Source organism: Engystomops pustulosus, chromosome 10, assembly GCF_040894005.1.
Source record: "Engystomops pustulosus chromosome 10, aEngPut4.maternal, whole genome shotgun sequence".
Classification (NCBI taxonomy): Eukaryota; Metazoa; Chordata; class Amphibia; order Anura; family Leptodactylidae; genus Engystomops; species Engystomops pustulosus.
The window spans coordinates 80,148,910-80,173,644 of record NC_092420.1 but is presented as its reverse complement, the minus strand read 5'-3'; the positions used below and the strand labels follow the sequence as shown (position 1 = coordinate 80,173,644).

General features: G+C 41.7%; 2 protein-coding genes across 4 annotated transcripts in view; both read right to left on the bottom strand.

The window, feature by feature from the left end:
* The window catches only part of RABGAP1L (RAB GTPase activating protein 1 like), a 199,426-nt gene that overhangs the window by 94,248 nt on the left and 80,443 nt on the right, over window positions 1–24,735 (bottom strand). The gene's annotated exons all lie outside the window — the stretch shown is intronic.
* Window positions 10,544–14,802, bottom strand: GPR52 (G protein-coupled receptor 52). Of its 2 annotated transcripts, none has more exons than XM_072128771.1 (2): window positions 14,598–14,802; window positions 10,544–13,331 (listed from the first exon to the last, which is right to left on the bottom strand). In XM_072128771.1, the coding sequence occupies exon 2, from the start codon at window positions 12,946–12,948 to the stop codon at window positions 11,857–11,859; it is 1,092 nt and encodes a 363-aa protein (XP_071984872.1). In that variant the 5' UTR covers window positions 12,949–13,331; window positions 14,598–14,802; the 3' UTR covers window positions 10,544–11,856. The 2 variants fall into 2 exon arrangements, with proteins under 2 accessions (XP_071984872.1, XP_071984873.1); XM_072128772.1 differs by lacking the exon at window positions 14,598–14,802 and adding an exon at window positions 14,401–14,485.

The window sequence follows — 24,735 nt, the reverse complement described above, 5'->3', positions numbered from 1 at the left end:
TGTAGTGATCTGCTGCAGGTTGGCAAGTAAAGAGATTAATGGCACAATCTTTCTTCCCAGCTGAAGGTTTAACAGCTGATCTCTTTAGAGCGCTTATCTACCATCCTCTGGATATTATCTCCCTAATTGTACGTTGATTTTTTTTTTTTAATTTCTCAATTCTTCAGAACGGTCTTTAACTGTCTTGTTTTCCGACTTCGATAACAAACTAAAAAAATTCCTTGCGGTACGATATATTAATCAATACAAGGGCAAACCCTAAGGGCAAGATCAACAAAAAATCCTGAGAGTTCTCCCGTAGTGGTCCTTCGAGAGCCGCAATAAAGATATTTCACTATTAGCAGAGCAGAAGAGACACATAATGATACAATATGTTCTGCAGAATATGTGGAATTAATCTTCAGCACTGTGCACATTGTACACAGGCAGCTAACTACATAGTTGGAAATGTGAGCTGCAGATACATATCCTATTCCCACTTTTTTTTAGCTCCCTGTATCTTGACAGAAGCACAAGTTTGATGCAATATAAAAGTTAAGATTCTTATCTTTAAAAGGACACCAAAAGTTGTTTTGGGTACTACTACTTTACTAGATTCAAATATAGAAGTGACACTTCCCACGCAGCCTCCAAACTTCACTCATCTCAGGTAAAATTTGATCTTCTGTGCCCATTTTTCCATGACTTTCGTTGAGATTTCACATGAGAGAGGGAATTCTAGAAAGGACATTTCATACCCTACTGGAGGATGCTGGTAGTTAAGTTGGATAAAATCTGCTGACAGGTTCCCTTTAAGTTTTAATCTAGGTATTTGGTTCTGCAAGTGCTCAGGACAGACCTCTCAGCCTGAAGAGCTTTCTGCTGTTTGCACTGAACTGTTCCATAGCCCCCTTCCCCTCTGCAATGAGGGACTGCTGTAGTATCCAACCAGAGTCCTGCTAAAGCTCTTTCTAAGAGGGTTAGGGGCTGTGGGGCAGCACAATGCATAGAGTAGAAAGCTCTTCAGGCTCAAGGACCCGCCCAGAGTACTTGCAAAGCTGCCAACCTGGATTAAAAGTGTATGTTTCACAATCCTGCAGCTACTAACTACTCAAACAAACAAATGATTACATAGACCTACTAAATAATACTTTGTAAGGTCAAAACTGCCGACAGATTCCCTTTGAGCAGATGCTTTAGTGAAGGATTTCAAGGTGCATTGCAAAAGTCCCGTGTCAACGCATTCTCGGGTTAATATAGGAAGGAAGTGAGATAAATGTACATACTTAGTAGGTAGGCGACTAAATTGTCTAGGTCTTGTTACAATGCAGCATGGTGGCTTAGTGGTTAGCATTACAGCCTTGCAGCGCTGGGGACCTGGGTTCAAATCCTAGGGTCAACATCTGCAAAGTTTGTATGTTTTCTCCGTGTTTGCGTGGGTTTCCTCCGGGTCTTCCGGTTTCCTCCCACACTCCAAAACACACTGGTAGGTTGATTAGATTGTGAGCCCCATTGAGGACAGGGACTAATTTGGCAAGTTCTGTTCAGCACTGCATAATCTGTGTGCGCTATATAAATAAAGGAATTATTATTATTAATTTTTGTCCCCTATTACAACTACAGCTCCAGAGCGCAACCCGCTGCTCCGCCAAGTGAAACGTGACAGAGTAATGCATTGAATGGGCAGATGGAGAAGCACTATAACACCAAGTAATAAGAAATACCAGAATACGGTTAATACTTTAACACAAAAGCCTTTATGAGCAGGAATTGACGGAAATGTTATCATGGAACAGCAGTGCCTGGCGATTGGGCTTGTTCTTAGTGCTGGTAATAGCACAAAGGAGATTGAGACAGCATACTATTTCTCCAGGAGTAAAACAGATTCTGACACTTAACCTTTAAGAGAAAGCCAAGATTGCTAAGCAACGTTGTATGCGGGCGCTGTGCGGGCGCACCATGTCAGCAGTAAGATGCCAGTGCTCATGCACCGTATTCCTCTATACAAAACCCTCTGCTCCCGGGCTACAAAGTGGTTTCTGTGCATCAGCAATACAAAATCTTCAAAAATGTATTCCATACATAGAATCTGTGGAGCACCAGGAGTTAAAATTCCCTAAATGATTAACCACCCATTATCGTCCCCCTTACAGTCACGATATCTGCAGCGTTGGTCAAGCAATGTTTGGGCGTAGAAAGTCAATGTTCATGAGGGCGTAGGATCAGGATGGGTGACATTGTTACTAGCGAATTCCCAAGGAACACAGCAAAGTAGTGGAAGTAGATTGCTCCACGTTTAGTGGACAGGTGCAAGGCAATGGCAGGGAGTTGAGCGTGCAGTTCTGGTGATGTACCACTACACGGAGCATGGTGCCACCTTCTTCTGGCTCAGTGCACTGTGTTGGGATATGCCTGTGTTCATTTCTCAGTGATAGTTGGTACGAGTCTGAAGTCTAGGACCCCAGCAATTATGAGGTAGTAGGGGCTGCAGGGCTGATGTAATGATATTTCTTCATTGTTGTTCCATGGTAGGTAGTGGGGAGCACCACGTGTCACAATCAGTGCTGTAACCACTTCATTCTTGGAAGAGGAGGGCATTGTAAATGGTTACGACAATGGGGAGGCAGCGATCGGCACGACAATGGGGAGGCAGCGATCGGCACGACAATGGGGAGGCAGCGATCGGCACGACAATGGGGAGGCAGCGATCGGCACAACAATGGGGAGGCAGCGATCGGCACGACAATGGGGAGGCAGCGATCGGCACGACAATGGGGAGGCAGCGATCGGCACGACAATGGGGAGGGAGCGATCGGCACAACAATGGGGAGGCAGCGATCGGCACAACAATGGGGAGGCAGCGATCGGCACAACAATGGGGAGGCAGCGATTGGCACAACAATGGGGAGGCAGCGATCGGCACAACAATGGGGAGGCAGCGATCGGCACAACAATGGGGAGGCAGCGATCGGCACAACAATGGGGTGGCAGCGATCGGCACAACAATGGGGAGGCAGCGATCGGCACAACAATGATTATTTGGTTCAAAAATAGTCATAAGTGACCCAAATGGTAAGAGAATAATGCAAAGTAATAATAATTTTGTTGGGAAAGATCTATGTGCCTATATGACATGCTGGCACTATATGTCCACAGTACAGGTATACATTGTATACTTAAAATAATAGATATCGGAGTAGAGGGACAAGTTTGATACATTTTTTTTATAGATTTACCTCATGACCTCTGTCGCTCTTCTTGTAGTTATCTACTACATACAAATATATTAAAGGAGCTAAAAAAACAAAGAGGGAACGATGCCAAGAATCCTCAGAGCCGATCTACAAGGAGGAGGAGGATGTCTTTAGTCTTCCCTTTTCATTTCTTTTTAAATCAGATGATGTTTCCTTGGCAACCAAATGCTTTAAAGTGATTTTTACAACCTTCTTCATAATATCAGATTTTGCCTGGGCTCCGCAGATAACGTGCTGGGCAGACTAGGTGAGCCGATGGGAGGTACAGATCATATTGTGGGATTGCCTGCAGTCTTAATTATTACATTTAATGCAATTTTCCAGGGTAAGGGCTGATTGCACAAAGGCAATTAGTAGATATAAGAGAATATGATAATTGGCGGGCTGCAGGGTAAGGGTGGGCTACAGGAGGGCATTCATACAACTTACATCACACGTGCACACTCTCCCAAAAACCTTCGGAAGGTCCACAATCCCAGAAGAGCAAACAAATTTCCCAGGTTGCAACGAAATTTTTTTTACATGTTCGACAAATGCAAAAGGGGAGGGAAAATGTGGTCACCATACGGATACTGCACCATATTCCCGTAAGGTCACTGCCAAAGGTTACCGGGAATGCCTTCGATAACTGCGTGACAGCTATTGCTTCTGATCCCATATACATATCCCATATACTTGGGCTAGGCAAGCATAATTTTTTTTATAATTAAAGGGATTTTACCAATTTTTCCAAGTATGTGCTAACCCCCAGGGTACCTGCGCTAACCCCCACCCCACTCATGGGAATGAGACTCCCAGAAATCCGGAGACAGGGGTCCAATTCTATTGAATGGATGAGCATGCGCTCCACAGCTACACCCAATAAGTGGGAACAGGACACCTGTTCTCCAAATTGAGATTGAATGATCTCCGTCTTGGTCCTATACACCTTTGCCAGTGCTTGGCTACAGATATATAGAGAGGGACCAGAAAGTAGAAACCACTTAGTGTCAGAAAGGGAGTTGTGGGGTATGTTTTTTTTTTTTTTTTTTTTTTTTATTTTTATATACAGAAGATTCTTGTCCATTTACAAATAAGGAGCAAGACAACTTTAAAGGAAATCTACCATCAGAAATCTACCTAATCAATCTTAACCTAATCCTATAATACTTTCTAAGCTAAGGTGAACATTTTTTTTCTACCCGTTATACTAATTTTCGGCAGGAGTTACTGCGGGGAAAAGTAGCCTCTCCGGACCATGGGAGCAAAGGCTACTCCATGCCCCAGTAGCCTATGCAACCCCACCTACCTGCGTGTCCTTTGGGGGGTCCTCACACTGCTGTGTGGAGTGGCCTTTGCTCTCACTGCCCGGAGGGTCTACTCCACTCCCCAGTGGCCTCTTCCGAAAAGTACTACCGGATATTAGGTAGGTAAAGTAAAGCTTAGCTTAGAAAGTATTATAGGATTAGGTAAAGATAGTGTAGGGCTTAGGAGGTTAATAGGAACCTACCATCAGATCTACCTTAATAAGTAGATTAAGTAGATTTTTGATAGTAAGTTTCTTTTAAAGGAAATCCTTCAAAATCCATCCTGAGGCCACTTACTCATAGATCACAGATAGGCAATGTGACTGTAGTTATCTGCTTACATTTGTAATGCAAGGCTTCTAAAATCAACTTATTATGCTAATGAGCCTGAAGGATGTTGCCACAACCACTCCTTGCTGCAGATTCACAGGCTGTTACACTGTGCAGTAGCACTTCTCCCCTCCTCCTCTCTACTAAAATTTTCTATTATGGAGTGAGATTACATCAGGCAAAGGGGAGGGTGAAACAGTCTAACAGCCTGTGAAGCAACATCACAGAGGGGCTCTTATACTCATTAGCATAATTATAAAAGTTGATTTCAGAGGAAAGGAGGCCATGCATAACAAATATATGAAGATTACCACAATCACGCTGCCTGGATCATGATGGATTTTGATGGTAGATTTCCTTTAGCTTCCAGTGATATTTATTTTGAACACTGTTCCATTACCATTCCTAGAGCCAATAGGAAACGTCAGTGTTGAGAACCACAATCCCCCCCAGTATGCAAACTACATAAAATCAATGATAAAATATGAGTCTTCGGCAACTACATCCTACACTTTGGCGTTTTTATCAATAACATAAAGCGGCAAAGATCTAATTTTCCCAGGGAATATTCCCATGAAAATACATTTATTTACAGCTATTATACTAATCACCTGTTACTTAGTCATTGGTATGTAATACAATACTGGAGCATTTAGTTACCATCACCTATTATTACAAGGGCATTCATCCTAGTAATAATGCCTGGCTTTTATAAAGAGAGAACACAACAGCAATATCCATTACAAGGGAAATATCTATAAACTCAGAAAGAAATGTAAAAGTGTTTTTGCAGATACTTGTTGCTCACAATCCCATGTCATCCATTTCTAGACATGAATTACCACAAGGAAACCCATCTAATTAACACAGATAATTACAAAGTAATTATCCTTTTAAAATGGAATCAATGCAAAGTTATCGGAGGAGGTTTATGACACTGCCAGAAAGAAAAACTGTCCGTGTCTCCCACAGCAGCCAATCACAGTGCAGATGTTATTTTGATTACGGTATGTTAAAAAAAAAAAAGAAGTTGTACTGTGATTGGTTTGAGGATATGTAGATTTATATGATTTGGAGCTGGATTTCTGAGTACAAAGCTGTAGAGTAATTCCTGACAGGGCTCATGGAAAAGACAGTGAGAGTTCCATTTACTCCTCCCACACACAGTGATTGACATCGAGAGTCCTGATTATCCCGCCCACGCACCGTGATTGACAGCAAGAGTCCTGATTACCCCGCCTACATACAGTGATTGATAATGAGAGTCCTGATTACCCCGCCCACGCACAGTGAATGACAGTAAGAGTCCTGACTACCCCACCCAAATACAGTGATTGATAGCGAGTCCTGACTACCCCACCCAAATACAGTGATTGACAGCGAGAGTCCTCATTACCCTGTCCACATACAGTGATTGACAGTAAGAGTCCTTATTACCCCGCCCCCATACAGTGATTGACAGTAAGAGTCCTTATTACCCCACCCACATACAGTGATTGAGAGCGAGTCCTGACTACCCCACCCACATCCAGTGATCGATAGCGAGAGTGCTCATTACCCTGTCCACATACAGTGATTGACAGTAAGAGTCCTGATTACCCCGCCCACACATAACACAGATTTACTCAGCTTTACTAAGAAATCCAGCTCCTTTATTACATTCCCTAAAGTTAATGGTAAATTGTAAACAGACACCTAATTCAGCTGTAACCATGAACCATGGAGGCATCCATCTTGGTGGTTGTACTAGTATTAAAAATTGTGGTTTCCAAATACATAAATAATGCTGCTGCACATGTAGGACAGGTGCATTACATCAACTAGATAGATCCCCCATTCAGAGCAGCTTTACGGATGATACAAATGCAAACTAATAATCGCACTTCTACGTGTAGCCTCGTCCCAGAAACCAATGCTCAAGAGACCACGTCTAGTGCTCAGTGATTTCATTTTTCTTCCACTTTCTTTGTTCACGCACTGACCAAATGGACTTTGGATTATGTGTGACCGAGGCTGCTAGGCCCTGATGTAAGGAGGCCCCTAGTGATCATGTGCCATATATATATATATATATTTAGGGGTCTTATATATGTGTCAGAGCAGCCTTAATGAGTGCATCCAAACTTTCAGTTTTGGTTCTGGGGTCGGGTGTGTCCCAAACGACTCCGACATATTGTTGGATTGGCGGCCTTGCAGTCAACCGGGCAAACTGACACGCCTAGCCACTAGCCATGGCTGTTATTGGGGTGATCCCTGGTCAATCACAGGCAGGGCTAGTAGATAGGGGGTGTCAATTTCCAGGACTGAAAGTCCTAACTCAAAGTTTGGATCCATTCCCAAAGCTATACCCCTGGTGCTACACAGAAATACCAAGTCTCAATATCGGACTCATTGTGCATAAGAAAGAACATGATACCATGAATAAACTTTTTTCCCCATTTTTGTGGCCAGGGGGTGGGGGTGCACTCATTCAAGCTGCGCTGCCAATGTGTATTTTTATCATCTTGTTAGGTTCTCACGTGTTGGATAATTTGCCTTCTAGCCATTTCTCAGGCTTATATTGAGTCACCCTCTTATCTGTAGCGACTTCATCTCCGGTATCCCAAAATAGTCATTATAATAAAGAATGATTAATACTTGTTTGTCAGAAACTGGAAAGAGTAAAAAGGCCGCTCATTTTATTTGGGTTATTTCCAGTAAGTACAGAGTTATTCTTAGGGGCACATTCCTATTTTTAGGCTTATACAGGGTACACCATGCAGTGGACAAATTAGGGCGTATTGGACCAGAACATTATATGTAAATAAGTGCCAGCCCTTGAATATCATCAAACACACAGGCCCAAGTCATGTGGGTGTGTATATCTATATATGTATGTGTATATACTAGCTCACAGCATTATACTGTAGTTATTACTGGAGTCACTTTAGCAGTAAACTATACTTAAAAGAAAATGACACAAAACAAAAACGCACGCTTCAGTCACAATTAATTATCTCCTATAATGACCTTAAAAGATCTAAAAAGATTTAAAAGACTTGTCCAGGTTTTTTTTTTTTTACTACTGCCCCTAGGTGGTTAAAAATACTAAAGAACTAATAAAGAAGCAGTGATGGGAGGCGCCATATTAGATGGGATTTGTTCTTCATTAATTTCACAACCAGTGCCAATATTAAAAAAAACAAACATCCTGGACAACCCCTTTAATGTCCACATACATTTAATGATATTTGCAAAAAACTGGTGGTCCTATTCTGCAGGTGTACACCACCAATAATGATTCTATATCTACAAAGGGAGAAGGGGGAGAGTGGACTTGTTCATAAACAAATAAAAGTTATATTTTATCTGCCACAATTTTTCCCACTCTCCCCCTCTTCCCTTTGTACACAAACCTTTACGCAAGGTGGTGGTTAACTTTATTTGTTGGGCTAAATAAAAAGTACAAAAATTGTAGTAAAAAGCCTTTTTTGATGCAAAGGTTTTGTCCTTTTTTTATGATTCAAAATAAATATATATTTATTTATATTTTTTAATGTTCTACATTTATAAATAAATAATTAAAATGAGTACCGTAAAAGCGTAACATTGGATGTGTGAAGTGAGTATGCATACATTTTATTTTTTTTTTTTGGTCAGAGCTCAACCTGCTCTTTACATGGGCATAAACTCCTTTTTTTAAGGTTTCTGCAAGTAGTCCCTGACTTAAGGACACCCAACTTACAGACAGACTTCTCTGCCCCCTGTGACCTCTGGTGAAGTCTCTGGATGTTACTATAGTCCCAGACTGCAATGATCAGCTGTAAGGAGTCTGTAATGAAGCTTTATTGATAATCCTTGTTCCCATAACAGCAAAAAAATTTTAAAATCCAATTGTCAACTAGGACAAAAAAAAGAATTGTCTGGATCTACAATTATAGAATGTACAGTTCCGACTTACATACAAAGAACCTATTCTGTACGTAACCTGGGGACTTCCAGTAAATACCAGAACGCTCGGGGGCTGTGTTATGTTTTGCTATGTGAACTGTATACACAAAACTTGCTGGTACCATGTAACTTACCATTTTATAGTCGCCTTTCACACTTCATATCAAGAATATTGTGACTAAATGTTTATCAGACATAGCTCCCTAAAGTGGAGTCTAGACAGATATTGTAACCTCTTGTTAGTCCTAGTCAAGTGGCTGCCACTAAACTGGCACAGCCACTACATAGCGTAAAGCAAGGATCCCGCACCACCAGTCCTTGACCCAGTGCTGGGCTGTGGATCATTAGGGGGATGTCCAAAGGTTGAAAAACGTTCCTGTTTTCTTCTAAAACTGGTTCCATTTCTGACCATGGGTAGTGCGAGGTATTGTATTGGCAAAGTTCTATTTACCATACTTCTATAAAGGTGATTCGCAAAACTGGCATGAACCACGGTTAGGTGTGGAGAAAGTTATGGTAGAAAGTTGCCATATTTTTAACCCCCTTACAACCCATTTGGGTCCCAATCCGCAAGACAAGGTGCCATGGATAATGGAATGAGGAGTTTAAACACTGTGCCAATAACCTCTGCACCCCTGCTGTGGGCAATGGAAGGTGACAGTAGTAAAAGTGCTGTGGCCAAGGACCTTCACTAATCTTCAGCCAGCAGCCATTCCTGCCTCATCCAGAAGCCACTATCACCACCACCATTTGCCCCCACAACGGCCTACCACCACCCAAACTTTTCATTACTAGTCCCCAGGAAAAATAATATATGTACTTAGCTGGGTCATGGGGCAAAAATAAAACTTTGGAACCATTGATGTACAGAACCAGGTTTAGGTCAAGAATGAACGCCTTGCTCATTGGCACACCATAACCCATTCCCTCAATTGATGGTTGGAGGTTTTGGGCACCAGATTTCCACTTTTGTGAAATTGTTGGACTATCCCTAAAAAAACCCTTTAGAGAGGACAGATTTTGGCAGGCTGAATGGCACAAGTTATCAAAGAAAGCACCAGATCCTATAGTTTTATATCACATAGGAGACACCCCACCATATGAAGAGGCTACTACCATCAATAACAACCACTTCATGTTTCTCTATGGTAGTGAGAGAAACATTAGATATTAGTGGTGTGTGCAGTGATACGTCATAATGGAGTAAGTGACTCCTAGACTCTAAGCACCGGCCGAGCCAAGCGGTAAGCGTTTTAGGACAGGTGTTCTCATTGATCACTTTCATGGGTGAACAGAAGGTCACCGCCAATTTGGAAACAATGAAAATCCGGTCACTCTGGAAACCATTGTTCGTCAACAATTTGCACCATTTACAGTCTACAAAGGTCTAATACAAACTGTAAAAATGATTATTAGGATAATACTACAAAATTTCAGTGTTTTTTTGTTTTGTAAAGGACAACTATCTAGAAAGCATAACATGTTAACCTGGCTGCGTGCTCCGATCTTGGCTCCTGTGGTGCTCATCATTCCCAGTCTTACACAGCCTCACACCTCCTAAAGCCGTGACACATGCAAGAAGAAGAAGAAGACTCAAGAAAACCTTTCAGGTACCTTTAGCGTTCAATATCTTGTCTAAGTAATGAAATCCAAATCAATGATATCACTGGTAACTATCCCCTATCCACCCGTAACAAAGCATCGGATAAAGATCACAAACATTACCGGTGTTGCTGTATATCTTTTTTTTATTAATTTATTTTGTTTTATTAAGAAATATATCATGTGTACAGTGAAACTGCACAAGGAACGGTCAAAAACAGCAGCAAGCTGGATGATCTATAGGATGATGATGGAGTAGATGTATAGCAGGAACATAGCCCATTTAGCAGATTCTATTTTTTGCATGGGTGGTGAAATCACCAATTGTTCTTGGGAAAGAGAAGGGAAAAAAAAAGAAAAAAAAAGGTCACTGCTTCTAATTCTGGAAGGAGCCGCTGCCTCGGTCTGACAAAAAGGCTCAATAACATCTGGGTGCCCAGGACTGCGAAAGCAGAGCCATGTCAGATCAATATATACACAAAGCATATATGGTTACTTACATACTGGACATGAACATAAAGGTCTCATTACCGCAACTTCTTGTAGGTATATATATATATATATATATATATAGATATATAGATGACGCATTTTGTCTACGCAGAGACTAAAATATCTAATTTGGAGATATAGCTAATACCCATCAATTATAAATATAGACATTCATAGCAGCTCAGATAACAGGTTGTTAGGTCGTGTCTTTATATAGGGTAGTAGTATAGAAAGAGGCAGCTGGCATCTTAGGGGTGGGGGGTGGGGGGTGATGGGTACACGTCTACCATCACAGAACACTTCGTTGTCACCTGCCCATTGCACAGGGATTTGTAAACTCTCAAACCATTCAGTGACGGGGGCATCACGCCTACTCGTCTTCTTACACTGAACCGGTAATAAGAATGACACATCAAGAAAAATAAAAAAAAAACTTTAAAAAAAAATTCTAATAAAATAAATAAAAGACCAGTACAGTACTTTATAGAACAGTAATTTGGTCACCTTCGGGTTATGTAATAGTTTATCACCGCGGGGTAGGTAGCAGTGCTGTATTTAGTAACACGAGCCTTGTGCCGGTAACCTTTTTACTCTCCCGGCAGGGCAATGAAGACATGATATTGTGGAAAAAAAAGTAAAAAAAGAAGAAGTGACCTTTTTGTGCGATATCTGAGATTTCTGCAGAATATCCGCATTAATTAGCTAATCTTAACCAAACTGACACCTTTTTTTAAAAAAAAAAATCTTTGATACTCTGCTCCCCTCCCGCGATAGTGTGACTCATTTTTGACAGAAGTGCACAGAATTGTGTGCTCTTTGCTCGTCTGTTAGGATCGGAGTTAAAATGGTTCACATTTCCAATGCAAATCCAAAAACTCAAAAAACAAATGTAGCCCAAAAAACGAAGCGCTAAAATGATTGAGTAGACGTTGTTTGAGAAAGCAGCTTCCGGGGCCTGGTGCAGGCGTGTCACTAGAATGACTTTAAATAGAGCAGGAGTTAGCACGTTTTCGGGGTTTAGGTTCCCGTTCGTTCTTGTCCTTTGAACACATACATGGTGAACATATAGTTTGTGAAAGCCTCCGAAGACCGAGGCGGAAAACACTGTTGGACAAGCTGTAGATGACACAGTTACAGAAACTATTGCTAATGGCCAACCAGGTTGTTAGAAAAGACAAGGCAGGGTTGTCAAGCGCCCGCCAACTCTCCAATAAAAAGTATATGATGTACGGGAGCCATAGCATATAGAAAACGCTGGTAATCCGGAATAAGACCATCGCATAGCGCCGGTCCGGGCTGTGACCGGGCCCACCTTCTCCAGTAGAATCCGCTTCGTGACTGGGAAAGCGAGCTCGGCGGTCGCTAATTTCTTTGGTGTGCTGCCGACAAATGCGGAAGATGTGAAAGTATGTAAAACATATAACCAGTGCTGCGGGAGCATAGAGCAGGCACACGATGAAGCCGGTGAAGTAAGCACTGGTATGCCAAGAAATGGCGCACCACTCAAAGATGTCCCCATGGTAGCCAGGCTTACCCCAGCCAAAAAAGGATGGCAAGAAAATCAAACAAGAATAAATCCAGATGAGGATGATGCAAATGCGCAGTCTACAAGGCGTTACCAACTGGTTGTAGGAAAGAGGCTTGGTGATGGCCAGGTATCGATCCACACTAATGAAGGCTAAACACGCCATGGAGACGCTCTTCAGCACGGAAATAATATAGCCAAACACTTGACATGTCAAAGATTCATGGACTCCGGTGGAATAGTGAAGAAGAGATAAAGTAGGTACCAAGCAACTGACTCCCACAAGCAAGTCCGCATATGCCATAGTCTGGATGAAGTAACTGGTGGTGTAATGGTGCAGCAATGGGGCACAATGAAAGACAAAGATGACGGTAAGGTTCCCAGTAATTATTAGGAAAGTTAGCAGCACAATGACGGTAGTTTCCAGTATGCATATGTCCACCGAATTGTAGTGTCCAAAACCCAGAGGACAAGGGTGATGCTCCGTAGAGTTCGGCAAGATCCCACTTGTATTCAATGTCCTCCAATCAAGCAGTTGTGACTGGTTCATGGTTTGGAATGTTGATCAGCAGGTATAAAATTCTAAACGGCGATGGTAAAACGCTGACAGGGTAAGCCAGTCTTATGGTTGGGCAAGACACCCTCCACTTCTGAGCCTCAGGACTTCTTCCAGCAATCTCTTCCATCAGTATGACCGCTTTCCAAAGTAACTCATTCCCAATCTATAAAACGTGTGGTTACTCCTAGAGCTCGCTCACCTTTGCTTCTCCGAGCAGGGAGCTGAGAAAAATAGTGCAAAACCCAACCGGATAAAACTTAATAAGTGAACGGTTGCCGCTTCTGCTCTCTCGACTAGACTTCTGGAATCCATTCTTAACAAGCACATGGTACGTCTGCTAAAGAGTATAGATCCAGTATCATTGGTGAAGGAGACTACAAAAAAAAAACAGAAAAAAACAACAAAATAAAACAGATAAAAGGAAGAAATAAAAGCCATTAAAAAGATCATTTCTGTGAATCATGTTCCTTTTTATGCTAAAGGAGCAAGGAGGTGGAGTATAGGGTCGTCACTGTATTCTCCCGAGATAGTTTATCTTTAGACTTTAAGATGTGAATAAGAGGGGAGGGGGAAGTCAAGAGGCAACTTAAAATATCTCAGAATCTCAAAGCAGAGTAGCTAAGAACACAAACCATTAAATAGATGCTGACTATGGAACTCCTATAGAACAACCATGAAAATCTAACCGTGTATAATCCAAGAAGAAGCCAGATCTGACATGCTGTATGTCCAGTAAATTATTGCTAGGGGTCATATCATTTGCACTATGCTTGTACCTATGTGACCCAATTTACAACACATAGGGAACAGTAGCAGCAGTAGCAGCCACTCTCCACACAATCCAAGTGTCTATTATAAACGTCCAAGAGCACACCCATTTCCTATACATTACATCACGGCACAGATCCATACAGAGATGGAAAAACCGATATCTGGAAATAGCCTTCCACAGATATAATGCACATGAATTATTTAAGAGTAAACTTTTAATAACTCATCAAAAACTTAACATTATAGTCACTTGATCCGAGCTCACAGTGCATTGCCTCGGCTCTTTCACATCAGCTGCACATCAATATACCCAACGACACAAAGACATCAATGACATCAAAATGCAGATAAACGCTACACTAAATAAAAAGGAGACAGAACGGGATCTGTCAGGTAAGGGAATATAACGGGCACTAGAAACAAATTCATCCTCGGGGCAGTCGCTCCTATAGGAAAGGATAACCAAGGTCACATTGTCCTCCTCAGTTAGTGAGTTGAAGTTAGCTGGAGGTTCGTTCTTCCCACCTCTATTGTCAGTCCTTTCCTAAATAGATGCAAAGTGGCGGAGATGTCAGTGCCAGGGAGGTGGGAGGCAGAGACATCTAAAGGAATGCCATCTACAGCTACACACAGCAGTTTTCCAAAAAAAGAAATAATTTCCCTCATCATTACTCAAGTTGCGATCAGAGAGTTGCTCTGCCTCCATCCTTCTCCCTCGTTTGCAAATTAACCAAAAAGGACCCGGCGTCTCTTCTCCCACCCCTGTGCCCTCCTTCAGAGCACATCACTCCAAACTAAGAAGCTGTGCCCCCGGTGCCCCCACCGCTTCCCTCCCTAATCGCAGAGATGATAGAGATCAAGCTTCTCACCTAGGGTTTTTTTTATCTCTTCCAGCTGAGGAGCCAAGCTTGATCCTGACGTCCGCTCGCGGAGATGCTGCTTGCGCGGAGGTTGACGCTTTTTCTCACATTCTCGTTCTCCCTTTTTTTCCGCTCTCACTCTTGTATTATTACTGCTTGCACCTGAGCCCCCTGCTCCTCCTCCTCTTCCTCCTCCTCTTTCATCCCTCCCATCCTCTCTCCACCACCCCCCTTCTCCCTAGCAAAAGCTGATGCAGGAGCAGAGAACGTCGGAAAGGTGACTCTGTCTCCCTGCCCCAGCCAATGGCTAGTGCCGGTTTCGGCTTGTCACTAGGTAACAGTTGCCAAGACACAAACACATTCCGTCTTAATGCCACAAAGTGTCATCAAACATTGCAAACTGATGACAATCCTCCACTTTATTCCTCTCCATCGCATGTATTTGTGTTTGCAAAACTCTGACCTAATCGGAGCACTCCGGGAGGTAGGATCACATCTGCAAGAGCTTTACATGCACAACTTGCAAGGTAAAATAAGATAGGAGGATATAATTAGGATAAATACAAAAAAAGTAGTTTGTATTGTATTTTGTGCTGCATTGTCTCTGAGACTTTAGTGCCTGGGGAATGTGTATACTGTGCAAACAAAGACCAGGGATACAAATACATTACAAGCTCTGGCTGGATCCGGTTAGCAGTAACGTGAACTGAGCGCTCACGGACATATTAATTATTAATTAATATAAAATAGCAAAGTCATAAACATGAAGGAGGGGGGGACACAAACTTAGCGGACGTGCTTGTAAAAAATACAGATTATTGACAGACAGTCAATGAGTGCAGGAAATTTTATGCAAAAAAATAAAATGGTTTCAATCACGTAATTGTACAAGGCAATAAGAGATGTTTAATTGGATGCGACGGTCAACTCCTTCACTTTTACTTCGTTTTAACAGTTTTGAAAACAATTCTTCCAGGATTGTTGCTCTACTTTAATAGTTTATGTTCGTACGGCCGCAATAACTGCACTGAAACATGACTCCACACAAACACAAAATATGCAACAAAAATACAGTATATAAAAAAAAGTGTGCAAAAAAGACAATATATAAAGAGTGCACAAAAGACTGTATATAAAAAGTGTGCAAAAATACAGTATCTAAAAAGAGTGCACAAAAGACAGTACATAAAAGTGATGAAAATAAACAGTTACAGGTTAAACCTACTGAAATACAAAGTTTGAATTAGAAAGAAAAAAAAAATCTATCTATCTTAAATCCTGCAAGCTCATTTTTTTGCTGAAACGGAAACTTCCTTACAGCTGGCAGTGTGTGTGTGGGGGGGGGGGGGGGGATGGGTGGAAGTGCTGAGGGAGCAAAGAGGGGGGGGGTATTCCTGCACCACAGTGTGACAGTCTGTGAAGCTGCAGCAAAGAAGGGATCTGGTAATACCCCCAAATCCATTCTGACTCATTAGCAGTTGATATAAAAGTTGATTTTAGAAGGAAGCATGCCACGGATAACAAATATAAGAAGATGACCACAGTCACGGTGCCGGGCTCTATGAGTAAGTGTCCCTGGTTTATCATGATAGATTTTTATGGTAGATTTCCTTTGAGGTTGTTGAGGTCGTGGGTCATATACCAAGAATTTTTCTAGTGGTTGTCTGAGGTCATTGACCATGTAAGTTTATTGATATTTGCATTTAGTTATACTGCTGCCCCTAGCTGTATAGATCAAATGGAGGAAGGCAACCAAACCCCTTTATGTGCAAGTACTGGCTAGTTGAAGCTTATTATGTACCGCTGCTCTTATATCCCATGAGTGTGTCAAAGAATCAAATATTTTTGCCAAATTTTGAAAAACTAATAGAAATCAGATAATACAAGAAAATAAGATCCATTCTTCTAATGTTAAAATTTGTTGTCCTGGAAGAATTGCATATTTTCGAGTGAAACTTACTGCATATTCTAATATTAAATGGAACCTGACACCAGATTTTATCTTATTAAAGGTAAGGGTATGAATTACCTCTTGTATGTGTAACCTTTCCCCTTTATCTATAAGATAAAAAGTCATATGAAAATGAGCAGAGAAGAGTCATATTTGCCTGAGATGAGTCAAGTTTAGGCTGTAGGGCATATGTCACACGACTGGTTTTATAGCACCTAAAAAACCTGGTGTCATATTAAAGCCGCCGAGTCAGAGAAGAGGCCTCCGCTGTACACCGCTTCCAAATATAAATGGTACCATATATATGGAAAATACAAACTTCAGGAAACTATTAAATCATAAAACTCACTGGACTGAATAACCAAGGTAACTACATAGAAAAAAAAAACCTCATTCGGTTTCAAGGAAAAAAAAAATCTCTATAAAAATAACATAAATCAGCAATGTTATGTTTTTTACCTTTATTTCGGTCTTCCGTGATATTGAGTTAAAAAAAACTAAATTAGAAAAACCCCAGCGCACACAATAATAACCGCACAAAATATTCAGACAAATTTATTTTAAATGCTCAACTTCTCATTTCACTTTCTTGAACGTTGCCCGAGGCTAAAAATTTTATGCTATACATTTATTCATGATATTCACACAAAGCAACAAGATGAAAAGAAGGGGGAACCGGAAAAAAAAAAAAAAAAAGCCAATATCTGCCGCGCCGAGAACAACAAAGAAAACAAACAGGTGGGGATGAACATGCCATTCATCTGCATGAAAGAGACGGCATGAACAAGCGCGACACCCACAGACAAGGAGCGCTGCCTGGATACAACAGCGAGATCAGAAACCTCTACCCTAGGCACATACATGTCCACATACATGACACGGAAAGGCAAAGTGGGGGTCAACCTGTCAACCCCCACCGGAAAGGTTAACCTGCCTGAGCTCAAAAGCTGTGCATGATGCTGGTGCACTAATACATAAGCCCTATAGCAGTGGTGGCAAACCTATGGCACCGGTGCCAGGGGTGGCACTCTGAGCCCCTCTCTGTGGGAACCCAGGACATTGCCATTGAGTTCACCAGACAGGACTATACACCTCCTCCTGTGGTCCCCGGCAGTCGAGGATGCGCCTTGTTCAGGGCTATTTTAAAAGAAATCTACCACTTGCTTTTGTGCATTATGAACCAAACATACCTTGAGATTGTTTTAGCTACGCTGATGCAGAAACATATCTTGTTTCATCCCAGAACTGAGTAGTTTTGCTGAAAAAACTATTATAAAATTATGGTAATGAGGCTCTGTTGCTTCTGTGGCTGCCTCAGAGCTTCTCCTCACCCTAATTATGCACTGCTCCAGAGAACAGTAATCACTGTGTTGTCCCTAGCAGGCAAAAGTAATCAATCGCGGCACCATCGCCCAGCTGCTGGGTATGAGTCGTCCAGCTCAGATTGATTAGTCCTGGCTGAACAGTTCAGGAAGTGCTTTTATACACGGATGACAGTCTGTACCCAGCTTTCCCAAGGTCCTGAAATTTTATAATTGTGTTTTGAACAAAACCACTTGGCTCTGGGTTTAAAACAAGATATGTTTCTGCATCAGTGTCGCTACAGCATTCTCAAGGTATGTTTGGTTCACAATGCATAAAAACAAATGGTAGATTTCCTTTAAAGTGACTGGAACTGGAGGAGTATCAAAGAACTATGGACGGAGCTGAATTAACATGTTTTCCTCCTTCTTTCTACTGTTTTGGTGTCCTCAGGATGCTAATACAATTGAAAACTATGACAGAGCAGGGAGTAATAAGTTACTGCATAAATTGTCGAATTGGCACCTTGTGAAAAATATGTGGGTTTTGGTTGTAGTTTAGGCACTTAGTCTCCAAAAGGTTCTCCACTACTGCCCTATGGTTCTTATTGTGTAGGTAGGTACCCACAACAATATTTTCTTCCCCCTACATTTGTGACTTGTGTTCTTTCCTTGTATGCAAAATTAAATCTCACCATAGAGGCTAAAGGAAACCTACCATTAAAATCCAGCAAGAAAAACAAGAGACAATACTCATAGATCCAAGCACCATAACATGGTAATCTCCTTCCTTCTAAAATTAACTTTGAAAATTATGCTAATGACCCAGAAAGCCTCAGGGGGCATTACCAGGGCCCCTCCATGCTGCTGCTTCACTGACTGTTACACCGTGGCGGTCTCCCCTCCCTTTGCCTACTGTTATCTCACACAGTAGAGAGGGGGGATGCTCCTGTACAGTGTAACAGCCTTTGAAGCTAAAAACAACCTCCCAAAAATAAGAGGGTGCGACAATTGGCCCGAAGGTATAATACACCATTCTTTATATAATTCTTAAACAACAAATTATTTAATTCATTATGTATTTACCAAAATGAATTTTAAAAAAAAACAGCAATATAGCAAATAAAAGGTTAAAAACATCTAAAAATTGGGAATAAAAAAGAAAAATGTCTTGGAATGGGATTTGGGTAATCTCTTAATTTCATGATAACACCTTAAACACGTCTTAAATGATAAGATACACACATATAAGCCAAGACGAAGGTAAAAGGTCTCCGACATACTTAAAGGGGTTGTACCAAGTTTGTAAGTTCATTATAATCCACAGGATAGGGGATACCAATGTGATCTGCGTGGGTCCAAATTTCTGGGACAATCACTGATCACATTAATGGACCCAGAGCGTTCAGGAGAATGGGGGGTCCTTTTCTCACAATTAGGCGATGCAGCAGGTCGAGAATGTGTCTTGCCACTCCATTCATTAGTAATGGGAGTGTCGTAAACTGCTGGGCGCAGCGCTCAAGTATCTTCAGCACTGTCATTAATTCAGAGGATAGGGGCTACGTGGTAGATTGCTAAGGAGTTGGACCAAAGGGACCCCACCAAGACTGAGAGAACAGTGGACCTAAAGTTAGGAATATGATGACCACCGGCAGAGCTCATCTCCACCCGAGGGGAACGTGGATAGGTCACGTAAAACTTATCCCATCAAATCCATATTTTCACCACGTCACTGTGCCGAATAGTTGCTTGACTGTCGATGGGATCAACTGTTTTTATATAAATCGCTGAAATTCTATGTACTTTTTATTCTTGGAAAAACTTAGAAAAAAAGTGCTTTTAATATTATTTTATGGTTCTTTCTCTACAACCATTGTATCCGGCAGCTGCCGTTCTGCCTCTGCCGCATAGTTTTCTATGAATGCACTTTACAGAAAAATAATGGATTAGGCTAATTGCGGAAAGTACGGCAGCTAAGTTCAGGAAGAAATACACGGATCAGACAAACAAGTCATCGGGACCGTTATCCTAAGATTTACCTCATCTCCTTATCATTAGAGAAAACTGTATTTTACCCAATGGTTGGAAAGAAAACTTCAGGAATCTCACTAAAACTATGGAACGGGCAGTGAAAACATGACTACGAAATTATCCGAATTTATTATGAGGCTTATTCATTTTAGGTTAAAGGAGTTACAAAATTGTATAAAAAGAATAAAAGAAGTTGCACCATATAACTAATTGGGGTTCCATAGCACAGGATAGGACCTAACACGCTGATCGGTTGGGGTCTCAGTGATGGGATCCTGTCGGATCACGAGTACGGAGATCGCGCAAGTGCTGGCTGCTCAATTCATCTCTGTGACACTGACAAAGATTGCTGAGCGCAGCGTTTATAGAGATGAATGGAGCAGCCGGCACATGCCAACCATCACTCAGGCCCCCACTAATCAGCAATTTAGAATGGATAGTTCCTACCTTGCTCTCACTGGACAAGCCCTTTAAGGGAAATCTATCGGCAGTGTTGACCATACAAAGATGCAGACAGAGATTAATCCTCAAGATCTGTGTCATCATATCTGTCACGTCTGTTGTTTGTAGCAGCAGGACTTTGAAAATGCATTTATATTTCAGGATTGTAGCTGGATTTAGAGATCTGCAGTGCAGCTACTCGTCTAGCTACAATGTAGCTGTACTAACACTGCCTGCACCGGTGTTCCGTTAACCATCCACTCCCTATACACTTCAAGGTATCAGCAATTACGCATCCATACGGTTATTTATAGCAGGGAAAAGGACACTTATTTTTTTTTGCACTATTTTTACTTCCACTATTAAAAACGGACATTCTAACCGAACCTGGCAAATGCAGGTGAGAACACAGCTGTATAAGTGTCAGTGTGTGTCAGCATATCATCTCCTGCAGTGACTAGTTGAGCGCTTATGCACATATAAATACACTGGTTTGGTTTTAATCCAGCATCATGTCATAAGGTTTCTTGGAGGTCGTGCTTGATGCCTTACAATGTAGCTAAAGAGGCGTGGTTTTCCTTATCCCATCCTAGAAAACTTTGCATATTTTCCCAGAATCCCCCTAGTGAAGCGTCCATGGCTATAAGACTCCACACGCCTACATGGTGGCGGTAATTGGCAAAGCCTCCATAGGGAGAACTCTTACTTCCTGACTATGCCAAGAACATACAGTTCCAATCGATTTACACTTGGTCTGTGGATTTTGCAATCCATATATAGCATGAGAAGATAACATAGGCTATTTATAGTGGCAAAAAAACTAAGTTTAACCTTTGGATTGAGCTAGAAGTCCAAATTAATTACTTATAAAATGAGGTCTAAATGTTGCCCAAGGATGGATAAAGATGGCTGTACTCAGTCACTTCAATATACGGTAGCCTGCATGTGGGACTGAACACTTGGGAGGGTCCTGGACTGTCTGCATGGTAATCATTTAGGGTGCCATGAGTCCTACCTGCAGGACTATGCTCCTGTACTGTAATCAGGACTTCTGTATGGTACTCTAGCTGCCTCAACTTCTGCCTGAAGAATTTGGCCAACATACGTCCGTATTTTTGGAACTGAACATAGCTTAAACCTGGGAAGAGGGCAGTAGTAGAAGTGACACTGCACAGGAGCACCCTCTCCCCCAACCCCCCCACCCCACCCCCCGTCACTGTGGGAGATTATATTATGGAAAGTGAGGCGGGAAGTGATAGTAGTTTCATTGGGTAATGCTGTGGGCAATGCTATGAATAAGACGAGCATGCTAAGCATAAAAGATATTACACAATGCAAACTTATGTACCTGTCCTCCTACATGGGATACATCCAAGGACATAAAACCTATAGACTGTCCACAGCAATACTACCCAGTAAATGTTTGGTCTATGGCCCATATAAAACGCCAACAAGTCCTCATTCTCAATGTCAAATGTTGGGATCAAATTTGTAGCTGCAGTAATTACCTTGAAAGGAAATCTAGCACCAGGGTGAAGGTTTGTAGAACAAGCACACTGGCATAATGGTATGTGCCCCTATGGCAGGATCCACTCTTTTTTAACCCCTTAAGGACGCAGGGTTTTTTTTGCTGTGTGGACCTGTGTGCATAACAAATTTTACTTTCCCATGATGTTACTTATTAACATGTTATTTATTATATATCTGTCGCAGAGCATGAAGGGGTTAAGTTTACTATGGGATTGTTATTAAGGAAAAAAAAGGCTTTAAAAATTATGCAAATGAGCATGAGGGGCTCCAGGCTCCATTAATGCCTATGGAGCCTGCAGCTCCTTATTGGCTCCTTAATTAGAGCAGATCTCTAACGAAGAGAAGGAAAAGTGATGCAAATCAAGGCACATTTTTGTGAAAAAGGATTCAGTATAAATTATTAACTCATTGATGTCAGGTCACTGAATCATGTTTATCCCTGAACACTCTTGGCTCTGGAGTCCAGTGGGAGGTCTCACTCAATGACAGACAACTTAGAGTGAAACCTCCCCTAAGACTCATAACTCAAAAGTGATCCCGGGACGTAAAGAGTCCCGTTATACAGAATCTTTCCTGACTATAACACTATATATCAATTCCTTATAGATCGGACACCGCTTTAAAGTGCAACAAATCTGCTTGATTGAAATGAACAGTTCATGTGATATTACTTATCTTTTTTCTTTTAGTAAAGCGGCTTCACTTTGCCTTTGTAAACTTCTTTCTCCAGCAGTGAGCAGCGTTTCTGATTACTCCACACGCATACTTCCTTAAAGGGGTTGTCTTTTGGTGGTCTGGGGGGGGGGCTGTTAAAAAAAACAAAGCTGTACCTACCTCCTGTGGCACAACACTGGCACGCCCATCCGTCTCCATGTCCCAGCACCTGATAAAGCCTCAGAGCGGAGGTGCCATGTACCTGAAAACAAACTGGTGCACTGCACCAAGAGACGGCGGCAGGAGACACCGGAGGAGGTAAGTACAGTTTTATTTTTTGGACAACCCCTTTAATGATTCAGCTTTTTAAGAAAATTAGACTAACTAATAACTGTTTGTAAGGAGTTAGGTCATTAGACACTAGCAGCTTCTCCTGATCTCATGAGCTGTCAGTGGATACAGTCCAGAGAGCTGATTTACACAAAGGAAGAAAGGCAGGGGAAAAAGAAGGACACAGAAACATACCTATTTTTTTTTTTATAAAACATTACAAATCTGCTCTGCTTATATATGAAATTTTTGTTACACTTCATCGTGAAGATGCCAAATCTATCTATTCCTCCAGGCACGGGTGCCCTGCCCATTCTATTTATACATTATTTTGCTTCATCTCCAGGACAAAGGTCCTTGTTTGGGTCGGTGTAAGGCACAGAAACATAACAAACTAAAGGTCACAGTGAAAAACAAGCTGAGAGAGGGAAGAAGTTTAACTTGCCAAGTTGAAAATTGACATTTGTAGAAACTCAGCGTTCATTGGAAATGCTTCTAATTGCCTGGCCATTTGGCTGTTAATAGAAAGTGTTTAGCGGCTCCAGCATCTATCTGGCATCTCGGAAAACTAATTAGCGTGTTGCATGGATAAATCAGCTCAATGCTATATATTCCGTGTATTTCCACTGCTTTGACCCCCCCCCCCCCCTCCAAGTGCTTAACCCTTGGGGCGAAAGAAATGTAAACAATCTACAGGTGTAGATAGAATAAGCCGGTGGCGACAAGGATTATTCACACAATGTACAAGTGTACAGCATAATACAACACAAAATACAACGGAGTTAGGAGGTCCCCGACTTAAGGACATCTGACCAAATTTACCAGACTAAATATTGCCCCCATGACCCAGATTCCTGGCATCAAAGTCTTACATACTGTAATGGGGGGGTTCCCTGCTTCTGCAGCCCTCTCCATAGCCGGTAAGTCTTTGCTGTATATTGCAGCTTTGCTGGCGGTGGTCGTCTTGGCCGTCGCTCCCCATGACATCATCAGGGAGCATCTTCTGAAGACCCGAAGCTGTCTCATTTTAACCATTTCATTACAATGTGCGATTTGCACATTGTAATGAATGAGGAGAAATATAGGTAGGATCAATCAGACAATAAAAAAAACCCCAAAAATTGTTGAGTTTTGCTTTAAAAATACAAATATAAAAACAATAAGATCCCATACCAAAGGGAGAATAAAGTCTAACGGGAGATCAAACAGTCAGGAAAACATATGCATAATAATTACATACAAATAAACATGAGACCCCAAGCAAAAATAAAATTAGGCCCACATGACTGATCTCTGCCCGTCCAGTGCTTTTGAATGATGGAGTCCAATACAGAATAGATGAGAATTACATAGGGGGGTATGCATGTGCCGCTCCCTATATTTATGTCTATATTAGTACAGATTTTCACAAGTCCCATAAACAAGAATAGAGAAAGACGTCCATGCGCAGCCATCGCTTGCTTCTCCATGGATGTGCTGTGGATATGCCATAAAATGTCCAATAAGGGGATATTCTCTTTCACAGGACTTTAATGCAGAAATACTGAAGTTTCACAGGACTTCAATACAGTGAAAGAAACTTCTCCTACAGCTTTACACATGATGGAGCAGATGTCTGTAACAATAAATATGTAATAAGTAACTACAGTGACCGCTCCGCTGTTTTCCATGAAGATTGCTGTAATAGCGGTATCTGTATACGCCGCTGCTGCACACAATGGGAAGTGCTGAGTGAAGAGAACGCTACACAAACATCCAGCAGGAATGCCATTGTTAGGACTGGAATAAATATAACATGGCAGTAACAGTCACAGAAATTGACACCATATATTAACACTATCACATCTCTATGGAAAAGGTTCTACATGGTCTGAAAAAATATGAGAAAAGAACTGTATGACGGGCAGAA